At 37.8% G+C, this 18,149-nt stretch overlaps 1 protein-coding gene across 2 annotated transcripts in view; it reads right to left on the reverse strand.

The window, feature by feature from the left end:
- The window catches only part of LOC111019832 (uncharacterized), a 51,302-nt gene that overhangs the window by 22,808 nt on the left and 10,345 nt on the right, over positions 1 to 18,149 (reverse strand). For both annotated transcript variants that reach the window (XM_022296326.2, XM_022296325.2), the window contains exon 3: positions 8,813 to 9,060. In XM_022296326.2, coding sequence (XP_022152018.1) covers positions 8,813 to 9,060 — 248 coding nt within the window. The remainder of the gene's footprint in view (positions 1 to 8,812; positions 9,061 to 18,149) is intronic.

Genomic DNA, 18,149 nt, shown 5'->3' on the forward strand with positions numbered 1-18,149 from the left:
CAGTAAACACCCGTGTAGGATCAATATTCCATTCTCTTTGGTCCTCCTCATTAGTAATCGAAAAGGAGCTAATCACCTGTAGGAGGCCAGCAAACTCATGTAGCTCATCTTCCTTCAAAGGTCTTCTCAGAATAATGTTCCATGAACCAGTAGCATTGTCCCAAAAATCAGCAACAGAGCCATGAGGTAATAAAGAAAGTTTGAACAATCTGGAAAAGCTTTCTTTTAAAGGACTATGAGTAGTCCAACGAGAATTCCAAAAGCAGACCCTACTGCCACAACCAACTTTGTAGGAGACAAAGTCCTCAACACTCCTCCACTGTGCAGAAATTTTTCTCCATGGACCACGGGAACCGCCAATTCTCCTTGAATTCGTAAAGCACCTGTGAGGCTCAACTCCATAAATGCTTGCCACCACTTGTCTCCAAATTGACATGGATTCACAACCAAAACGCCAGCCCCATTTGGCTAGAATAACATCATTCTTCCTTGAAATACCACCAATGCCCAGACCGTGGGTGGATATAGCAAATCTCAACTTAACCTTCTTCAAAAAAAACTCATTAATTTCAAGACAAGAAGTAGCCAAAATATCAAATTTTGGAAGGATCCTTGGCTGGGGTCCTCGCTTTCTTTGGAGCTTTTATATCCAGACCTGTTTAATTTAACAGTTAAAAAGGATGCCACAATTGCTCAATCCTAGAAGGAGGATCTTTGCACTTGGGACTTGGGCTTTAGAAGAGGAATTCTTGACAAAGAGTGGAATATTTGGGTGGGACTAGCGAACAAGCTTGATACTTTTCGTCCGCGTACAGGGGATGATTCGGTGGAGGGGACCCTTGAGAAGTCAAAAGCCTTCACTACAAGATTCATCTTCATAAAACTGACTCAAGGTCCACCAAAGCTACAAATCCCTTTATAAAGAACATTTGATCCTTCTACAGCCCAAAGAAAGTTAACTTTTTCTTTGGAGCCTTGCTCATAGAAGCATAAACATTCATGAAAGCTCCAAAGAAAAATTATTAATTAGACCATTTCCCCTTCAGTGTGCAGCCTATGTTTGAGGCATGAAGAAAGTTTAGACCATCTTTTCCTCCACTGTAATTAAGCGTACAGAAGCTGGGTATCTTTGGCGAACCAATTAGGTCTTTGTCCTTGAGAGAAAATAGATGGATGGCTCACAGAAGCTTTAAATGGCTGGTCTCTGAAGGATAAAGCTAGAATCGTGTGGGGGTGTGCAACAAGGGCTCTTTTGTGGAGTATTTGGAAGGAAAGAAACAAAAAAGTATTTAACAAAAACCCTTCTCCATTTCATTATTTTTACCGTAGTATACAACTTAATGCTTCGTTTCAATCACAGGAATTAATTTTGTAATTCTGGCTTACCTATGATTATCCAAGATTGGAAGGCTACTCTTCATTAGTCTTTTGTTGGGGAGGGGTTTAAATCCCTGGCCCTTGGTTGTAACTCTTTTGATTTTAATACATCCTCGTTTCTTATAAAAAAAAAGTTCCTTCTGGAGCCTCTTTTCCACATGATTCTTCTCTCTCTTTCTCTCACCCCTTCAGAAGTTTATATCCTTGAACTTCTCCTTTTCATATATCAACGAAAAAGTTGTTCCTTGTTAAAACAAAAAAAATTAATAATCCATAGAAGGATATTCGCTCATATTTACCGTGTGAGAGGAAGCAAAATAATGGGTTAATCTATGAGAAACACAGTTAAAAATATAATCTCTGAACCACCTACATTTTTTTTTAGATAAGAAACATATTTGTATTGATAAAAAAAAAAGAGAAACAAACTAGAGGCTGGGGTAGAGGGAACCCCACCAAACGAACTAAACAACCGCTTCCCAATTGTTCATAAAGACGGAAAGATTGTAGTTACAAAAGAATTTACTATAAGTGATGCACCACCGAGAGGTCGTGTGATGTACATTTCTACAAAAAAAACCAAAAGTAGTCGTCTTATCTTCAAACATGCGAGAATTCCTTTCCAGCCATAGACTCCATAGGAGAGCCCTTGAAGCACACTTCCAAATAAACTTAGCCGTTTTAGGAAGAGTCCACCCGTGAAGCACTTCAACCATCCAATCATCTATCATTTTTGGGAAGCAAATAGAAATTTCAAAGGTGTTTAAGAGGAGGAGACACCAGTTCTTTTCCGCAAAAGAACAATGCAGAAAAATGTGATCTATGTTCTCACTGTGATTCAAACAAAAGGTGTGATTCAAACAAAAGGAGCAGACCGAAGGGGATAACACCCAATTCTTGCACTTTTTCTGTAGATTCTCACGAGTATTAAGGCTTCTATGAGCAAGAGACCAAAGGAAGACTTTGATCTTTTTTGGGACCTTGAAGTTCCAAATTGCCAAGATGAGGGGTGATCTCATAGAAGGGCTACGATCCAACAGCTTCAAACGGGCCGAGCGAGTACTAGTAGAGAACTGACCATTTTTTCCAGGAGGCCATAAAACCCGATCCTCCCCCTCACCCAATCGCACCACATCTATAACTTGGATAAGATTTATCCAGTTTTCAAGCTCCCAATCAAAAAGACTTCTACGCAGACCTAAATCCCAATCGTTCTCATTTGCATTCCAACACTCCATGACTGTGGCTTCCTTTTTTGTAGAGAGATTGAAAATGTCAGGGAACCTCTTCTGGAGAGAGTCATTCCCAATCCAACTGTCCGACCAGAATTTAATACGATTCCCTTTCCTCGTCTTGAACTTAAGGAATTTGGAAAAAAACGAGTTGTTCTTGAAAATATCGAACCACGGTCTTCCTTTGGCACAACCTTTAGGAGGAAGGGTATTCCACCCGTGAGGTTCTTTACCGTAGATGCTAGCTATCACCTTCCTCCAAAGCAAAATATCGAACCACGGTCTTCCTTTGGCACAACCTTTAGGAGGAAGGGTATTCCACCCATGAGGTTCTTTACCGTAGGTACTAGCTATCACCTTCCTCCAAAGCGCATTGTCTTCTTGGGTGAATCTCCAAAGCCATTTAAGTAGTAAACTATTGTTCTTTTGTTGTAAAGCCCCTATACCAAGACCTCCATATTGCAACGGAAGAGTGGTCTTCCCCCAATTCACCAGGTGAGTAATAGAGCCATTATTGCTATTTCCTTTACAGAAGAAATCTCGAGACAGCTTCTCAATTTCCTTTATAACCTTCGTAGGAGCCTTTAAAACCGAGAAGTAGTATAGGGGAAGACTTGTGATCACCGATTGCGCAAGAGTGAGTCTACCTCCTTTTGAAATGAAGAGGTTCTTCCATTTGTCTATCTCTTGCATTATTTTATCAATCAGAGGATCCCAAAAAGTTTTTTTCTTATAATTGCCACCCAAAGGAATTCCCAGATACGAAAAAGGAAGCCTTTCCACTTTACAGCCAAACATTCTAGCTTTGTCTTGAAGAACATTTTCTTCTACATGAATTCCTATAATAGTTGTTTTCGAAAGATTCAAAGACAGCCCCAAAGCCCGTAGGAAAGTGTCTAAGATCATCCACCATTTTTCCAACATGCCTATCTCATTTGGACAGAAAATCATCGTATCATCGACGTATTGCAAGTGAGAGACTTCCACCTCCTCCTTACCAATGCCAAAGCCTTTGATCAACCTTCTTTGACTACAAAAATGGACCATTCTACTGAAAGAATCACCAACTAAGGTGAAAAGGAAGGGGGAGAGAGGGTCCCCTTGCCTCAACCCTCTTTTGGCAAGAATTTTACCCTGGGGCCGACCATTAATAAGAATAGAAAATTAGTGGAAGTTAAACAACCCATAATCCATTTTCTCCATCTGGACCCAAAGCCCTTCTGTTCCATGACTGCTTCCAAATAAAGCCAATCTACCTTGTCGTAAGCCTTCTCATAATCTAGCTTAAGAACAAAGCCTGACTTGTTTCTCACCTCCCAATCCCCAACTGCCTCTGAAGCAATAAGGATAGCATCAATTATTTGACGACCTTCGATGAAAGCAGACTGTGCATCGTGAATCATCATTGGTAAAACTTTCTTAAGTCTTTCCGCGAGCACTTTTGAGATGATCTTATACAAAGATGTTACCAAACTAATCGGTCTGTACTCACCAACCTTCATAGCCTTCTTCTTCTTAGGAATTAAACAAATATAAGTCTCATTTGTGCACCTGTTGATAACCCCATTTCTGAAAAAATCCTGGAACACCCCCAATAAATCTTGCTTGATAATGTTCCAGGACTTTTTGAAGAATTCATTTGAGAAGCCATCCGGCCCCGGGGACTTCAAATTTCCGAGGCTAAAAACAGCTTGCTGAATTTCCTCTATATCGAAGGGTCTCTCCAGCCAAGTTGTCCAACGATCTTCAAGGCCTTCCCATTGAACGTCTTCAATCAGAAAACCAGGTCCCGAGGAATCCCCATATAATCGCTCGTAGAACCCAACAATTTCCTGAACAATCTCGTTTTCAGAGGAAAGTACCTCCCCATTGTCTTTTTCTAACATGGAAATGATGGTTTTAGATTTCCTAGCCGAAGACCATCTATGAAAAAAATTAGAATTTTCGTCCCCCTCCTTGAGCCAATTTAGCTTACATTTTTGGCCCATTTCCTCTGCTCTCTGATGGACAAAATAAGGAAATTCTTTTTGTGCTCCTCTCTTTCAACCTTCTCTGTCTCAGAAAGAAGTCTAACTTCTTCAAGTTTGTCAAGCCCATCTATTCTTCGTTCACAGTCTCTAAGGTCGTTTTCAACAACCCCAAAAGTCTCTTTGTTCCACTTTCTCGGCCGAATCTTGATTTCTTTCAGCTTATTCATAAAAACATAGTCGGGCCACCCGAAAGTGGGGAGAGAATTCCACCAAGACTCAATGTTATCCTTGAAACAAGGATGATCCAACCACATATTTTCAAAGCGGAAATGGGAGGGACCCCATTTCTGGTTGCCTAAACGCAATAAGAGAGGGAAATGGTCCGAGGTTGTACAAGGGAGTCTGAGCAGTTCGACTTCCTTAAAATCTTCCACCCACCCCTTAGAAAGGAAGAATTTGTCAATACGAGTAGCCACTGGGTTAATTCTGCCATCAGACCATGTGTACAAGCCATTCTTCATGGGGACGTCAACTAGATTCAAATTATCTATCAACAAGTTAAAATTCCGCATACTCCTCGTCACTCTGCCTCCACTAGATTTATCTTCCAGCCGTCTAACCACGTTAAAATCGCCCCCCACACACCAGCAGTCCGCACAAAGACCATTTAGGTCCAAGATTTCTTGCCAAAAATCATCTCTAGCTTTGTAAGTTGAGGGCCCATAGACAACTGTAATCCAACCAACAAAGCTATTTTTGAAAATAACCCGAATAGAGACAGAGAACGTACCTAAAACCGTCTCTTCCACCTGAACTGAATTCTGGTTCCACATAATGATCACGCCCCCCGCCGATCCTTCTGCTTTCAGCTCGGACCAGCCAATGTGTCTCAAGCTCCAGATGGATTTCACTAAACTTCTGTCTATCGTATTGAGCTTCGTTTCTTGAAGAATCACCACGTCGGGGCTATTTTTGACTAAAAGGGACTTCACCAGCACTCTTTTGGAGGGAGCGCCGAGGCCTCTAACGTTCCAGGAGATAACTTTCATTCAGAAACCATCAGTCCCTCAGAATCATCTACTTCCTTTGCCTCTAATTCTCTCTCCATGGCCCTAAGAAGGTTCGTGATCTCTCTGGATTTTTTCTTGGTGGACACGCTACCTTTGGCAGAAATCGGTCTAATGCACATCTTACACTCCCATAGAGATCGAACCAACTTTCTAGAGAAAGGAAACTTGTCTGAAACTTCCTCATCATCCTCAGAAACTTCCTCCTCCGAGGCCTGAATAGACTGACCCGAACCATTCTGTTCTATAATTTTAAATGGCAACGGAGAGCTGCCCTCCCCTTCCTTTTCCATTGTCCTGTTCATTTCTACATCATCTACCCTTCCATTCTGATTTTCCTCTTCTTGAAAACAAACAAAGTAGCCCTCTGGGAAATTTTCTTGGGATTCAGCAAGAGGGGTTGCCTCCACAAAAGCTTCCTCTTCACTGCTTATGCTGAAAACAGACATGTCCAACCCATCTTCTTTCCGTTCAGCCTCCTTCTTTTGTCATTTCCTTTGCTTTGTAAAAGGTCCGTAGAATGGATTTTGCCATTTTTGTGAAAGAGGCCGGTTTGATTTCTTTTAGAAAAGGACACTGCCTTATCTTTTCCTTTTGCTCCTTTCAAATCGCCTTGGGAAGCGGGAAAAGTCTGATTGTTGGACTTTGTGCTATCTTTACACGGTACCACAATGTCCTTTTGTTTGTCTTCCTCCAAAGTGGGGCCCACTACCTCTTTATCCTTATTTTGAAAGGACATACTAGCTTCTGGATGCTGCAAAAAGGAACCTACTTCTAGGTGTTCCTCCGGCGGGAAAGGGTACCTTATAGTAACCACTGGGTAATGGCAACCATCTTCTATTCTCCAGCGGTCTGCGGCATTGAAATCTGGACTCTCAAAACCTTGGTAGAACGCCCTCGCTGCCTCCGGCAAAAAACCTCCATGAATGGCGACATCTTTTCCGGCGAGCCACTTACTTTCTTCATAAGGAACTACTTTGGCCTGAAAGCAATGAGGGCCGTCGACCAAGCTTTGGCCTGAACCACCTACATTAAACCTCTTCATTCCAAGATATTTCTCCTTTTCCAGACGCCATAATTCCAACTCTTTTTTTTTAGATTTTTATTGGATCTCAAAATGCTGAGCACAAATTGAACTCCATGAATATCATAAAACAAAGTCATTTTCTTTCCTAATTTCTCCAAATTATGTTTAACCCAAAGAATTGCAAGTTCTTGGATGACACAAGTTTTTCAATAATTGGTTCTTACCGATTCGGTTTTCCAAGACACTTTCCCTCCTATTTTTCAAGACGATGAAAAGACTTCTTGCTTCTCTTATTTAAAGATCGAGGGGCTTTTGGTTTTGAAGAAGTCTTATTTCTCTTACTTTTCAAGGGGACCCTCTGGGTGTTTGTGTTTAAGGATGATGCTGCCCCAATTGTCCTTAACGTACTCCTCAATACAATGTTTCCTCTCCACCCTTACTTCTTCTTCTTTGGGATTTTCTTCTATTGTTCAGTGGCTTGATCTTCTAAAGTTGGAGCTAGAATCAGCGCTGAATTCTATGTTTTTTTGGGAAGAGGTTCATTTGTGAAGAAAGTTGGAGCTACTTTCTGAATGGCAGTTGGAGTTCGATTCACTTTTTTGCGAAGTTCAGAATATTTCGACTTGTTTCTCCGATTATCGCACATGATGGTTGTTTGGTCTCTTGGGTCTCAATGCTCTTGAAGTTTTTGGCAGCTTTCTTCCCAGTTTGAAGGATCTGGCTAAGCCTTTTATTGCTTGTTTACCCTGTATTCTTGGTTTCCTCCGGTTGATTTTGCTTCTTTTTCTTTTGGCTACTTTCACTCCCATTGGGAGTTTGTTTCTTGAAACATTGTATTCATGTTCATTAATCCAATGAGAAATTTGTAAATTGTTCGAAAAAAGAAAGGAAAAATCCACAAGTTATCAAGTAGGAAGGGAATGGGATATCTTCAAATGTTCCAAGTAAAAAAATAATGCCCTCAATTGGATAAAGTTCTAGCTGAAGCTTCTTGTCTCAAAAAGGAAAACGATCCTCCCATTGACAGGTGAATAGAAGAAATCCATACAACCCAACAAATAACATTCTCCCTGAATTCTAAGATTAGAAGACTCACTTCAATAACGTGCAACCTTCTATACCTAAACTATAAGTAGCTTGTGAATTCAAAAAATATTTCATACCAAGGGATTCTCTTATGTCATATATGAATTTTGTAAATACAGAATCTCCCAAAGACAACACATACCAACTAAAATTTCCAATATAAACAGGTGTGACAAGATATATAATTTACTTAGAACGTCCACCAGCATAGGAAAGAGAAATAGAAATCAAACCCTGTGTAAACATCTAGTAAAACAAAATTTTCCTTCATCTCACATTAACAAGAATTTAAGATCGGAAATGGAAAGAAAAACGAAGGTTTACTTACTATGGTGAATAGAATCAAGAAAAATATAGGGAACCCACTAAATGATAAGTCTTTTTAATGACAATTTTTGGCATAAACCCTTCCCATTTTCCTTTCTTCTTTCATTCATAACTTTATTCACAATAAGATCAAAATTGAAGATTCTTCTATCCATTAGAACATTAAGAGTTCCTGTATTCTTCTTTTTTAATAAGAAACTAAACTTACAACAAGGGGAATGGGAGTACAAAAGGGGAGGGAAAAGCGACCACATATTATGCTTCAAACTGAAGTTGTAACCCCACATAATGAGAATCTATAAGATTACTCCTGAATAATATACAAGCTTTAGGAATTAGCATCAATTGAGCACCCCCCTCAGCACTCATGAAACACCATAATCAAAAGACTGCCAAGTAAAAATGAGGTTTTTGTTACCAATGCCACTAATAAGGCAGTTCAATTTTATAGAAGTCTTTAAAGAAATATTTATGATACAAACTTGTCAAGCTGAATGAATGGAATCCTTGCTCCCTCTTTTCGTTTTTCTTCTTTTTCTTTTTCCTTTTCTTTTTTTTTTCCTTTTTGGTAGGAGAGGGAAAGGCCACAAATGCAAAATGTTTTTTCTACTATTGAGCAACATGTTCCCAGGGTCAATTTAACATGCTTCCAGGAATAAGAACACAAAAAATAAAAATAATATTTATTGCCATCATTTTATTTACACAAGTATTAAGAGGACATACAAGTCTGGCAACTGCTTTCTTTCCACTATCATCCCCATGGTCATACACGTACTTGAGAGCCCCAGGAAGAACTTTCCAGAATTCATTCACAAATTCACTTCCCTTGCGCCTACTGTTTTGCAGAATATCATTTGCCAAATACAGAAAGGAAACACGCTGCTCTTTTTGAGAAGAATTGAACAATTTATCCCATGTTTCAACAATCTGCTTGGCCTTTTTCCGGTGGGAAATACACCATCTTGATAAAGCTGAGTTGATATCAAAGATAAACAGATTCATAACAATTGCACCCACCAATAGAAATTTCTTAAGAAAAAGTATAAATTTGAGGATAACATATTCTCCCAAGAGTCAAGAGTATAAGAAAGGCTCTTTAAATAGCATGTCCGAACAAAAAAAATCACAAATTAAAGGAAAAAGAGCTCCATCTAAACACGAAATATCACATCAACTTGTGAATTTATCTTCAAGGAAAAAGGGAAAGAAAATAATAAGGCAACGATTGTTCTCAATCAGATGCTCCCAAAAAAGAGCAAAGAAAATGTTTGAGCATGAGAGACTTTCCCCTTCTCCCTTCAAACCGTACCTGAATAAAACCAGACAAGGCAGAGGTACATTAGTCCTGGGGCACGTGCCCCCTGCCCTCGTTTCCTTTCTTCTAATTTTTTAAAGAAATTATTTTTTACTTTTTTAATTATTATAATTGTTTCGAAACAATTATATATATATATATATATATATATATATATACACATTGTGGAGGAAACAAAATCTTCCATTGATGTAATGAAAAGAAACCAGAGTAAAACAATACAAACTTGAAACAATTATATATAAAAACTCATTTCTCATCCAAATAAATAATTTATTTATTTTGGAACTATATTTCATTTCATGAATTTAAATTGTATCATAAAGTACGTAAGAATATGAAATAATAATAAATATATTTATTTAATTATCTAATTTGTAGATAATACTTATTAGTTTTTTTCCTTCATCTTCTATGCAGGCCTTCAATTTGGTATTTATGGTTGAATGTTGTTAAAGCTTTATAATCAAAGCTATGGTTTGAACAGAATTTGCAGTTATTTGAGGGCAAATAAAGGTCCTATGATGAGAGTTTCTCTTCAGCTAAGTTCAAGACCTCACATTCATGTGCTCTCTTGTTGATTCATTTCGCATTACTCCCCCTCTCTTACCAATGCTAATTGGGGAGTTTTTATTGACTCTTTTTAATTCTATTTTTACCTTTTTTGTCACTCTCTTGAGAGTTTGTTTCCTTGAACACTTGTATTATCTTTTCATTATTTCAATGAGAAGTTGTATCTTTTGTTCCAAAAAATAAAATAAAATAAATAAAATAGTTATAGTTTTTCCTTTAAATTTGGAATATTTTGTGTTTCTTGATACCAAATATAGATGGAAATTGAAAAAATATATGTTAAAAAAACTCCACATGTTGTTCCTATTCTTCAAGGGTTTTCATCTGATAAAACTGAATTCTTCAATGAAAATTCAGAGGGGAGACCAAAAGTTGTTCCTATTTTGGAAAACATTTCACCGAGTCATGGAAATGAACAAAGTAAAGAATCTCAACCTTTGGAAGGTGATAAGGCAACTAATAAGACAACTGACGCTTTGCTTGATAGCAGCCCAAAATTTAACCCTGATCTACTACCACCAAGGAATTTTAATCCTCCCCTTCCATTTGTTTATTCAAAGAGAAAGAAGCACGACTCACCGAGGTTGGTGATCGAAAGAGGAAGGGGTAATTCATCTCTTAGTCATGGTATCATTAATTCAACAAGTAAACAGTCAAATAAACACTTCAAGGATAACAATTGATGATGAAGATTTTAATGTTAGTGTCAGTAGTCAGGATTCAGCAGGACTTGGGAGGATGAAGCGATTGTTAATGAAGATTTACTAGAGGTTTCCCTTACAGAGGATTTTAAATTACTTTTTGCAGAAGATCAAGACACTTTACGCTCTGTTGGGAAAATAAATAATCCTCCTCGGGAACAACCTTTGATAGTTGAAAACGCTTCTTGCGCTTATAATCAAAGTCTTCTTAAATTTTTTGAAGATGTAGGTCTTACCCTAGTTCCAATCACTGATTAGATAGGCTTTATTTAAGGGCATCAGATTTTTTGTTCATTCTGCTTTGCAGCAAGTTTTGAGGGCTCAAATCTTTTGGTTCTCTGGTCTTTTCTTGGTGAAGGGAGATTTCAGTTTCTTTGCTTCTTCATTCTGGCGGTCAGTTTGTGTTACGTGGTTGTTCTGGTTTCCTTCTCAGCCGGCAGTCTTTTTAGTTTGACAAGCTTTGTTGTTGAAAGTTTTCTCTGCATATGTACTTTTAGCTTTTTGATATATCTTGAGCTTCAGATATCGTCTAATTTCTTGTATTTTGGTTCTTAGGTTTGGTCGCTTTTCTTCTTTCTTTTTCGCTTCGTTTGGAAGCTTGTATCCTTGAACTTTTTCTTCCTGTTCATATTATCAATGAAAAGTTTGTTTCTTGTTAAAAAAATAAAATAATAAAAAAAAACTCCACATGTTCCAAATTAAGATAACTTTCCTTTGCATATACATAATGGTTTAAATATAGTTTGTTAATCAAAATTACTTGATTTGAGTGTTACATCAATGCATTTAAAATTATATTTATATAAATTTGTATCACCCCACCGCAAAATTATGGATTTGCCTCTAAAACTAAATATAAGAAGACTTCAAAAGTATTCAACCAACATTAGTGTTGACCACCCTCTCCTCCTCCCTCACAGTACCATATCCCACCTCAACCCCTATGGCCACCACCCCCTCTAACGTGCCTCAACAGCCATTTACAAGAAGACCTTCACAATTGGTGTCAATGACCATTTCAGAGGTGGTAGGGCCAGAATCTCTGAAATTTGACGAAACTATATTTTCTTGTTGTCCTTAACATGGTGCTCCCTAACTTGAATGGTGGACACATTCAAGATCCTCCAAGAGTTTCCGTTGACCCACAAATTTTTTCAAATAACACAGAAATTATGACTATGTCATTTGGGTTGAGAAACTAAATGACAAATGAGGATATGCAAAGATCGACAAACAAGATCAATGGTGGAAAACCCGTCTTATGCTACCTTCTGGAACTGGCAAGGCTAGATAGACATCCTACCTTTCACTAATTAAGAGGTATCTAGATGCAGCGGAAAAGGAAAAGATGGCACAGATCAACAAGCGGGATACTAATGGTGGGAAAACCCCATCTTATGCTACCCTCTAGAAATGCCAAGCTGGATAGAATGCAAACTACAGGAATAAGTCATTTTGGCTTCCCAAAAGTTCACCAAACACAATCACTTATTCATATTCAAGGGAGGTAGACTCACCATTATCCAATTAGTTCTCTCTAATCTTCCAACATACTACCTATCCTTATTCCAAATCCCAAGTACGGCAACAAATCTTCTAGAGAAGCTTATTCAAAATTTCCTTGGGAAAGGCTCAAACAACAACGAAAAAGCTCATCATTGTCAAAAGGTACAATCCCCACTCCTATATGGAGCACTTGGCATCAATAATATCAAGTTGAGGAACAAAGCCTTGTTATCTAAATGGATATGAAGGTATCTTATGGAGAAAGACAAACTATGGACAATGTTTGTTATTGCTAAATATGGAAAATCAAAAGTGAATGCTTGGCCATCTACCAAAACCAAAAACCATAAGGAGAGCACTAGGATTAAGAGAGATCCATTTCCCTGCAAGAACACTAGGGAATTCTAAAGACCAATCTTCCACCTCACAAAAATAAGTTTGATACCATCCTAGAATTATACTCAAGAGAGGAACACATATTGACCACTAAACTCTGCCAATTAACTTCCAAGGCTTACATATTATTTAATGAGATTTTTAGCGAGAAACATAACTTGATTAAAAGAATGGAAAGGACAGGATGGGAAGTGTTCTTTTCTCCCTCATCTTAGGTTCTTCATTTTTTGTTAAGCCTTGAATATTCAAAAAAAAAATCCAGTCAAACTAACTAATCACGTTATATCTCTTCTCAATTTCTTCTGTTATTAAGTTTTTTGAAATATGGATAACAATAGTTGTGTTGCAAATAAGTCTTTTGCCAACCCCGATCAATGTCGAATGGATTCTTCAAGCTGGAAGAAAAGATAGGTAGTCGTCTTCATCAAATCTCTGCTCATAAGAAATAGCTCACAATTATTTTGAAGATACTTTAATTGATTTGATGCAATATCCATTCGAAGCTCACTTCTTTAAAACAAGCTAAGGGAGATTTTGGTATTTGCAGATTATTGAAAAAGTATAACCTGTATCTCAATTTCTTAGTCAAGTATGAAAGGTGGGGTTGTGTGCCTTCCTAGTGTCACCTCGCCTCACTGGAGTTGCGCCTAGCGCCCCTCGGAGGGCTTTTTAAAACACTACTTCCGTTGACAAGCTTAGAAGTTAACAAGCTCATCGGAAAGACCCCATCTTTACTCACACTCCACTCCCTTTCATCCCAACATTCAGCTTTAGTGACTCAATTTGGTGATGAAGACTAATCCACTCTCCAATTTCTCAATCCGTTAGGTTTCTTCTAGCTATTAACCTCAACGAGTTCGATATACCAGCCCACACCTGCTGCACCATTGCATCTTTGAAGCTCGCCACTCAATAAAGATCCTTGGATAGATCATGTAGAAAGGAGCGTCTATTGGCCAAGGATCTTTCCAAAATGGTATATTTTTTAATCATTACCTACCCTAGCTTGTACCATTTGTCAACCTTAGATCAAACTTTAGCAATACTGACCCGCAACTCTTTGAATATGTGAAGGGGGTTTGGGCATAGCAGTTAATGAACACAGATTTAGGCATATTTGCAAAGTCCATTAACCTCCTCGTTTGGCCTAAGTATTTGTGAACTACGGACTTCAAACGTAACTCCCCCCACAACTCCCTCCTTAATTCACGCATCTCTCTCCTTCCACGCTGTAGAGACTAAGGTTGGAGAGAATCCAATGTTCTGTATTCTCATTATTAAAGTCTATATATATAAACAAATATACAAGGTTGACCTCATCCTATAAGGAGAAGGTAAAGGACAAATTAATATTAATACAATAATATAAAATATACTAATATCTATACTCTAACACTACCCCTCAAGTTGGTGTATACCCAACTTGTTAGACAAATAATCTATTCGTGCTCCATTCAACTTGTGTTCTGTGATTTTTGATATCATTGGGATCACCTCAGAAGTTACGATTGATTTCTTCTCAGCCGTAACAAACAAACGAACTTATTGAAACAAAACGATAGAACCAGACCAAATCACCCGAACCAAACAAAACAGATGAATCAAATTGCTGGAACCAAACCGGATTAGGTGTTTCCCAGAAATCCTAAGTGCTACCCCACGAGAACCAGAGGGGCGAAGGCGACGGCGATTAGCGGCGAGACGAAACCCATGAACAACAATCGGAAAACAGCAGTGCTGGCGAATCAGCAAACGGCGGCGGCGACGATCGACGGCAGAGGCGGTGATCGACAGCGGTCGGCGGTGAGTTGTGTTGGATAGCAATGAACAAAACCCTAATGGGCATCAAAACCCTAATGGGCACAAAACCCTAATAGGCATCAAAACCCCAATGGGCATCAAAATTTTAGAAGAAACCTAGAAACCTAGAGCTCTGATACCATGTAGAGACTAAGGTTGGAGAGAATCCAATGTTCTGTATTCTCATTATTAAAGTCTATATATATAAACAAATATACAAGGTTGACCTAATCCTATAAGGAGAAGGTAAAGGACAAATTAATTTAATACAAGAATATAAAATATACTAATATCTATACTTTAACACACCGTTTTCTTTTCCCTTTCTTTCTCTCTCGCACTTCTTCTTCTTTGTCTCTCTTCCTCTCTTCATTCACGCTGGATTTTCTCTAAAGCCATGGTAGTGGCTCTCTCCATTGTTGATGGTATTATTGAAACACAGAGGTTCCATTTGAGTGGGATTGAAGAAGTCGGAAGGGAAATCCAGGGGATTCTTCATTTTTTACCTCACAATGGTAGAAATTCTGAAACCCTTTGAAGAATAATGGGAAAAGAGATAGAAGAGGTTTTTTTTCTTATGGGGAATGATTGGAAGAAAGAGATGGATTCATTTGGGAGGGTTTATTTTGGTAAATTGCATAAACCACCCCTGAAATATGGGTGTTATTGCAATTACACTCTTAAACTTTTAAATGTAAAAATTAACCTCTAGAATTTTGATAAGTGAAGAAATTAGACCCGTAAACAAATAAACCCTCCAGATAAAAAGATCCACTCAAATCCATTTCTCATCCCCCTCCATTAACTCTTACTCTTAGCATTCTCCCTCTTATCTTTTCAATTCCCCTTCTCCTCTTGGAAGATTTGCACAATACCTAGTTACAGAATCCCTCACAGCTAGCTTCTTCTCTCGCTCTGGTATTGCTTCACTCCCAACTAGCTTCTTTCGCTCTAATTCTGAGTCTGAACTTGAAGCACCACCTACCGCGAATGCGACCACCACAATCGGCCGCCAATGCTCCAATCCACAAAACCTGAAGTATGGGTTCGCAACAATGCCATCATCGACCCACTTTGACTCTACCAATCCTCCAACTGCCCCATCATCAACTCGAAGTTAAACAGCCGTCCCGATTCTAATTACCGATGGAAACCCCTTGATTGCAAAATCTCAACGTCAGAAATCCTTGGAAACCTCTCAATTGCGTCCTTAATAAAATTGAATTGAACCTCGTAAATTTTCAATCTTCAACAGAGAGAGGAGGGAATGTTGATTGAATTATCTAATTTTTTTTAGCATTGAAACCCCTCAACCACCTCATTTTTTTTAAGTTGAAGGGTTTATTTTTAAAATAGTAAAAATTTATGGGTGCAATTTTATAACTAATAAAAAGTCTGAGGGTTTAATTTTTACTATTAGAGGTTTAGGGGTTTAACTTTTTCATTTAAAAGTTCAGGGGTGTCATTGCAACAACACTCGTACTTGAGGGGTGGTTTGTGCAATTTAGCCCATTTATTTTTTACTGTGAAGACCCATAAAAAATAGCTTGGAGAATATCAATTGGACAAATTGGAGGAATATAAATTTAACAAATCTTGGAGCTATGCACCAGAAAGAACACCGCTAATCCAAGTTTGAGCAACAGAGAAGAAGATGATGAAGAAGAGATTAGAAGTAGATATGGAAATGTTGAAAAAATTAAAATAAGGAATAAAAATCTTTTTTTTTAATAGAACAGAACTCATAAGAAAACAATCATAGAAGCCATGGAAAAAAAAATTGTAAAAAAAGATTAGATAATGTATTGGTGCTTCAACCTTTTTGATTTTGGTTCCTGGTTTTCTTTTTCTTTTTTTTTATATAAAAATTGATTAAATTTTTTTCTCAGTGTAACGTTTTTATTATTATGCATACAAATCATTATGTCTAACTTAATCAAGATAGCTATTTAAATAAAATTTTGAAATATTCATAAAATAATATAATTTAAAATCTTAGAATTTACGGGACAATTTTTTTTCTTATGTTAAAGTTTCAAAAAATCATTGAAATCTAACTTCAATTTGTACTATACATTAAAACTGTAATGAAAAGAAGAAGAAAAAAACTCATCTTACATAACTCAGATTTAACAACTCTTTGCCCCAAACACAGATTTCAAAACTCCAGCTTAAATAACTCTACACTCCAAACACAGACTACTCCCCAGATTAAACAACTCCAAGTTTAATAACTCCGCTCCTTGCCCCCAACACCCCAAAGTGGTTTTTGAAAAAGGAATCCAATCTTTATTGGACAACTTGTATTTGCAAGCTATTAGAGATCTTTTAAGAGCATCTTTTCCTGTTATGAAGCGCCAACCCCACTTTGTTATGAGGGTTGTGTACTTAGCAAGGAGCCCCCTATTCCAACACCTCTCATGTTATTGGGCAAAGAGGTAGCACTCCATCTAATGAGATTAGGCCTCCTTCCTATTTTCTCCCTATAGAAGAGAAGTCCCTGAGCATTTTTTCAAACCTCTTTATAATTTGATTATGATATTTGAAGAGGGATAAGTAATACAAAGGAATATTAAAAAGAACAACATCAGCAACATCAACCAAAGTCAACCTTCCTCCTCTAAATATGGGCAAATTCTCTATGACGAGCCCAAGAAATTCCAAATATCTCAAAGAACCGACCCCAAATGTTCTGGAAAACTGGCACTGCCATAAAATATGATCAAGGTCCTCGGAATTCCGCTTACAAAGAACGCACCAATGCGACCCCAAGTAAGAAGAAGAGCTTTTGAATACGATCCATGGTGTTGACCTTCCCAAGTAAGACCTGCCAATGAAAATTTTAATCTTCTTCGGGATCTTCACTTTCCACAGTGAGGTAAACACATGGGCCGCAGGGAGAAATAGCTTAACATAATAGTTTAAAGAAGGAACTAGAAAGAATTCTCCTTTACCTCCACTTTCCAAGAAAGAATTCTTCAGGCTTTTGTGGAAAACAACCCTTCACAACAACCCAAACGACTTCCTCAACATTCTACTGGCTGGTCATCCTTTTAAAAATGAGGGAGCTACTCTATGGGTTCAAATTATCAGGGCTTTTCTTTAAATGTTTATGGTTGGAAAGGAACAATTGGATCTTCAAAGCCTCTTCTCTCCCTTTTGAGACCTTTTTTGATAGAGTTATTGTTTTACTTTTAGCTCTAGGGTGGTGTAAATATTTCTACTCTCCTTTCAACAGTTACAATCTAACTAAATGACATAGCCTCTAATTGGAGGGTTTTTTGTAACTTGCCCTTGTGGACTTTTGTATATTTCATATCATCAATGAAATGATCTTTTCTTACCCAAAAAATAATAAAAATAATGCATCCAAGGTGACTGATAAATGTAAAAGATTAAAAGAAAGGAATGCAAATCAAAACAATAGCAAGAAAAGAAATGAATAAAACCCAATGCTTTTATTGAAGGAAGTGCCAATGAAATGATCTTTTCTATGAACCAGAGTGCTTTTATTGAAGGAAGACAGATCCTTGATCCGGTGTTAATTGCAAATGAACTTGTAAATTTCTATAAAGTCAAGAAGAAGAGTGGTTGGATGTTAAAACTTGACTTAGAAAAAGCCTTTGATAGAGTGGATTGGGATTTTCTTGGTGCTGTCCTGCAAAAGAAAGGGTTTGGAGAGAAATGGATTAGCTGGATTAATGGTTGCATCAGAGGGACAAAATTTTCAGTATTCATCAATGGCCGACCGAGAGGAAGAATCTCAGCT

The sequence above is a fragment of the Momordica charantia genome (assembly GCF_013281855.1).
Source record: "Momordica charantia cultivar OHB3-1 chromosome 5 unlocalized genomic scaffold, Mcharantia_2.0 BLBB01000005.1, whole genome shotgun sequence".
Classification (NCBI taxonomy): Eukaryota; Viridiplantae; Streptophyta; class Magnoliopsida; order Cucurbitales; family Cucurbitaceae; genus Momordica; species Momordica charantia.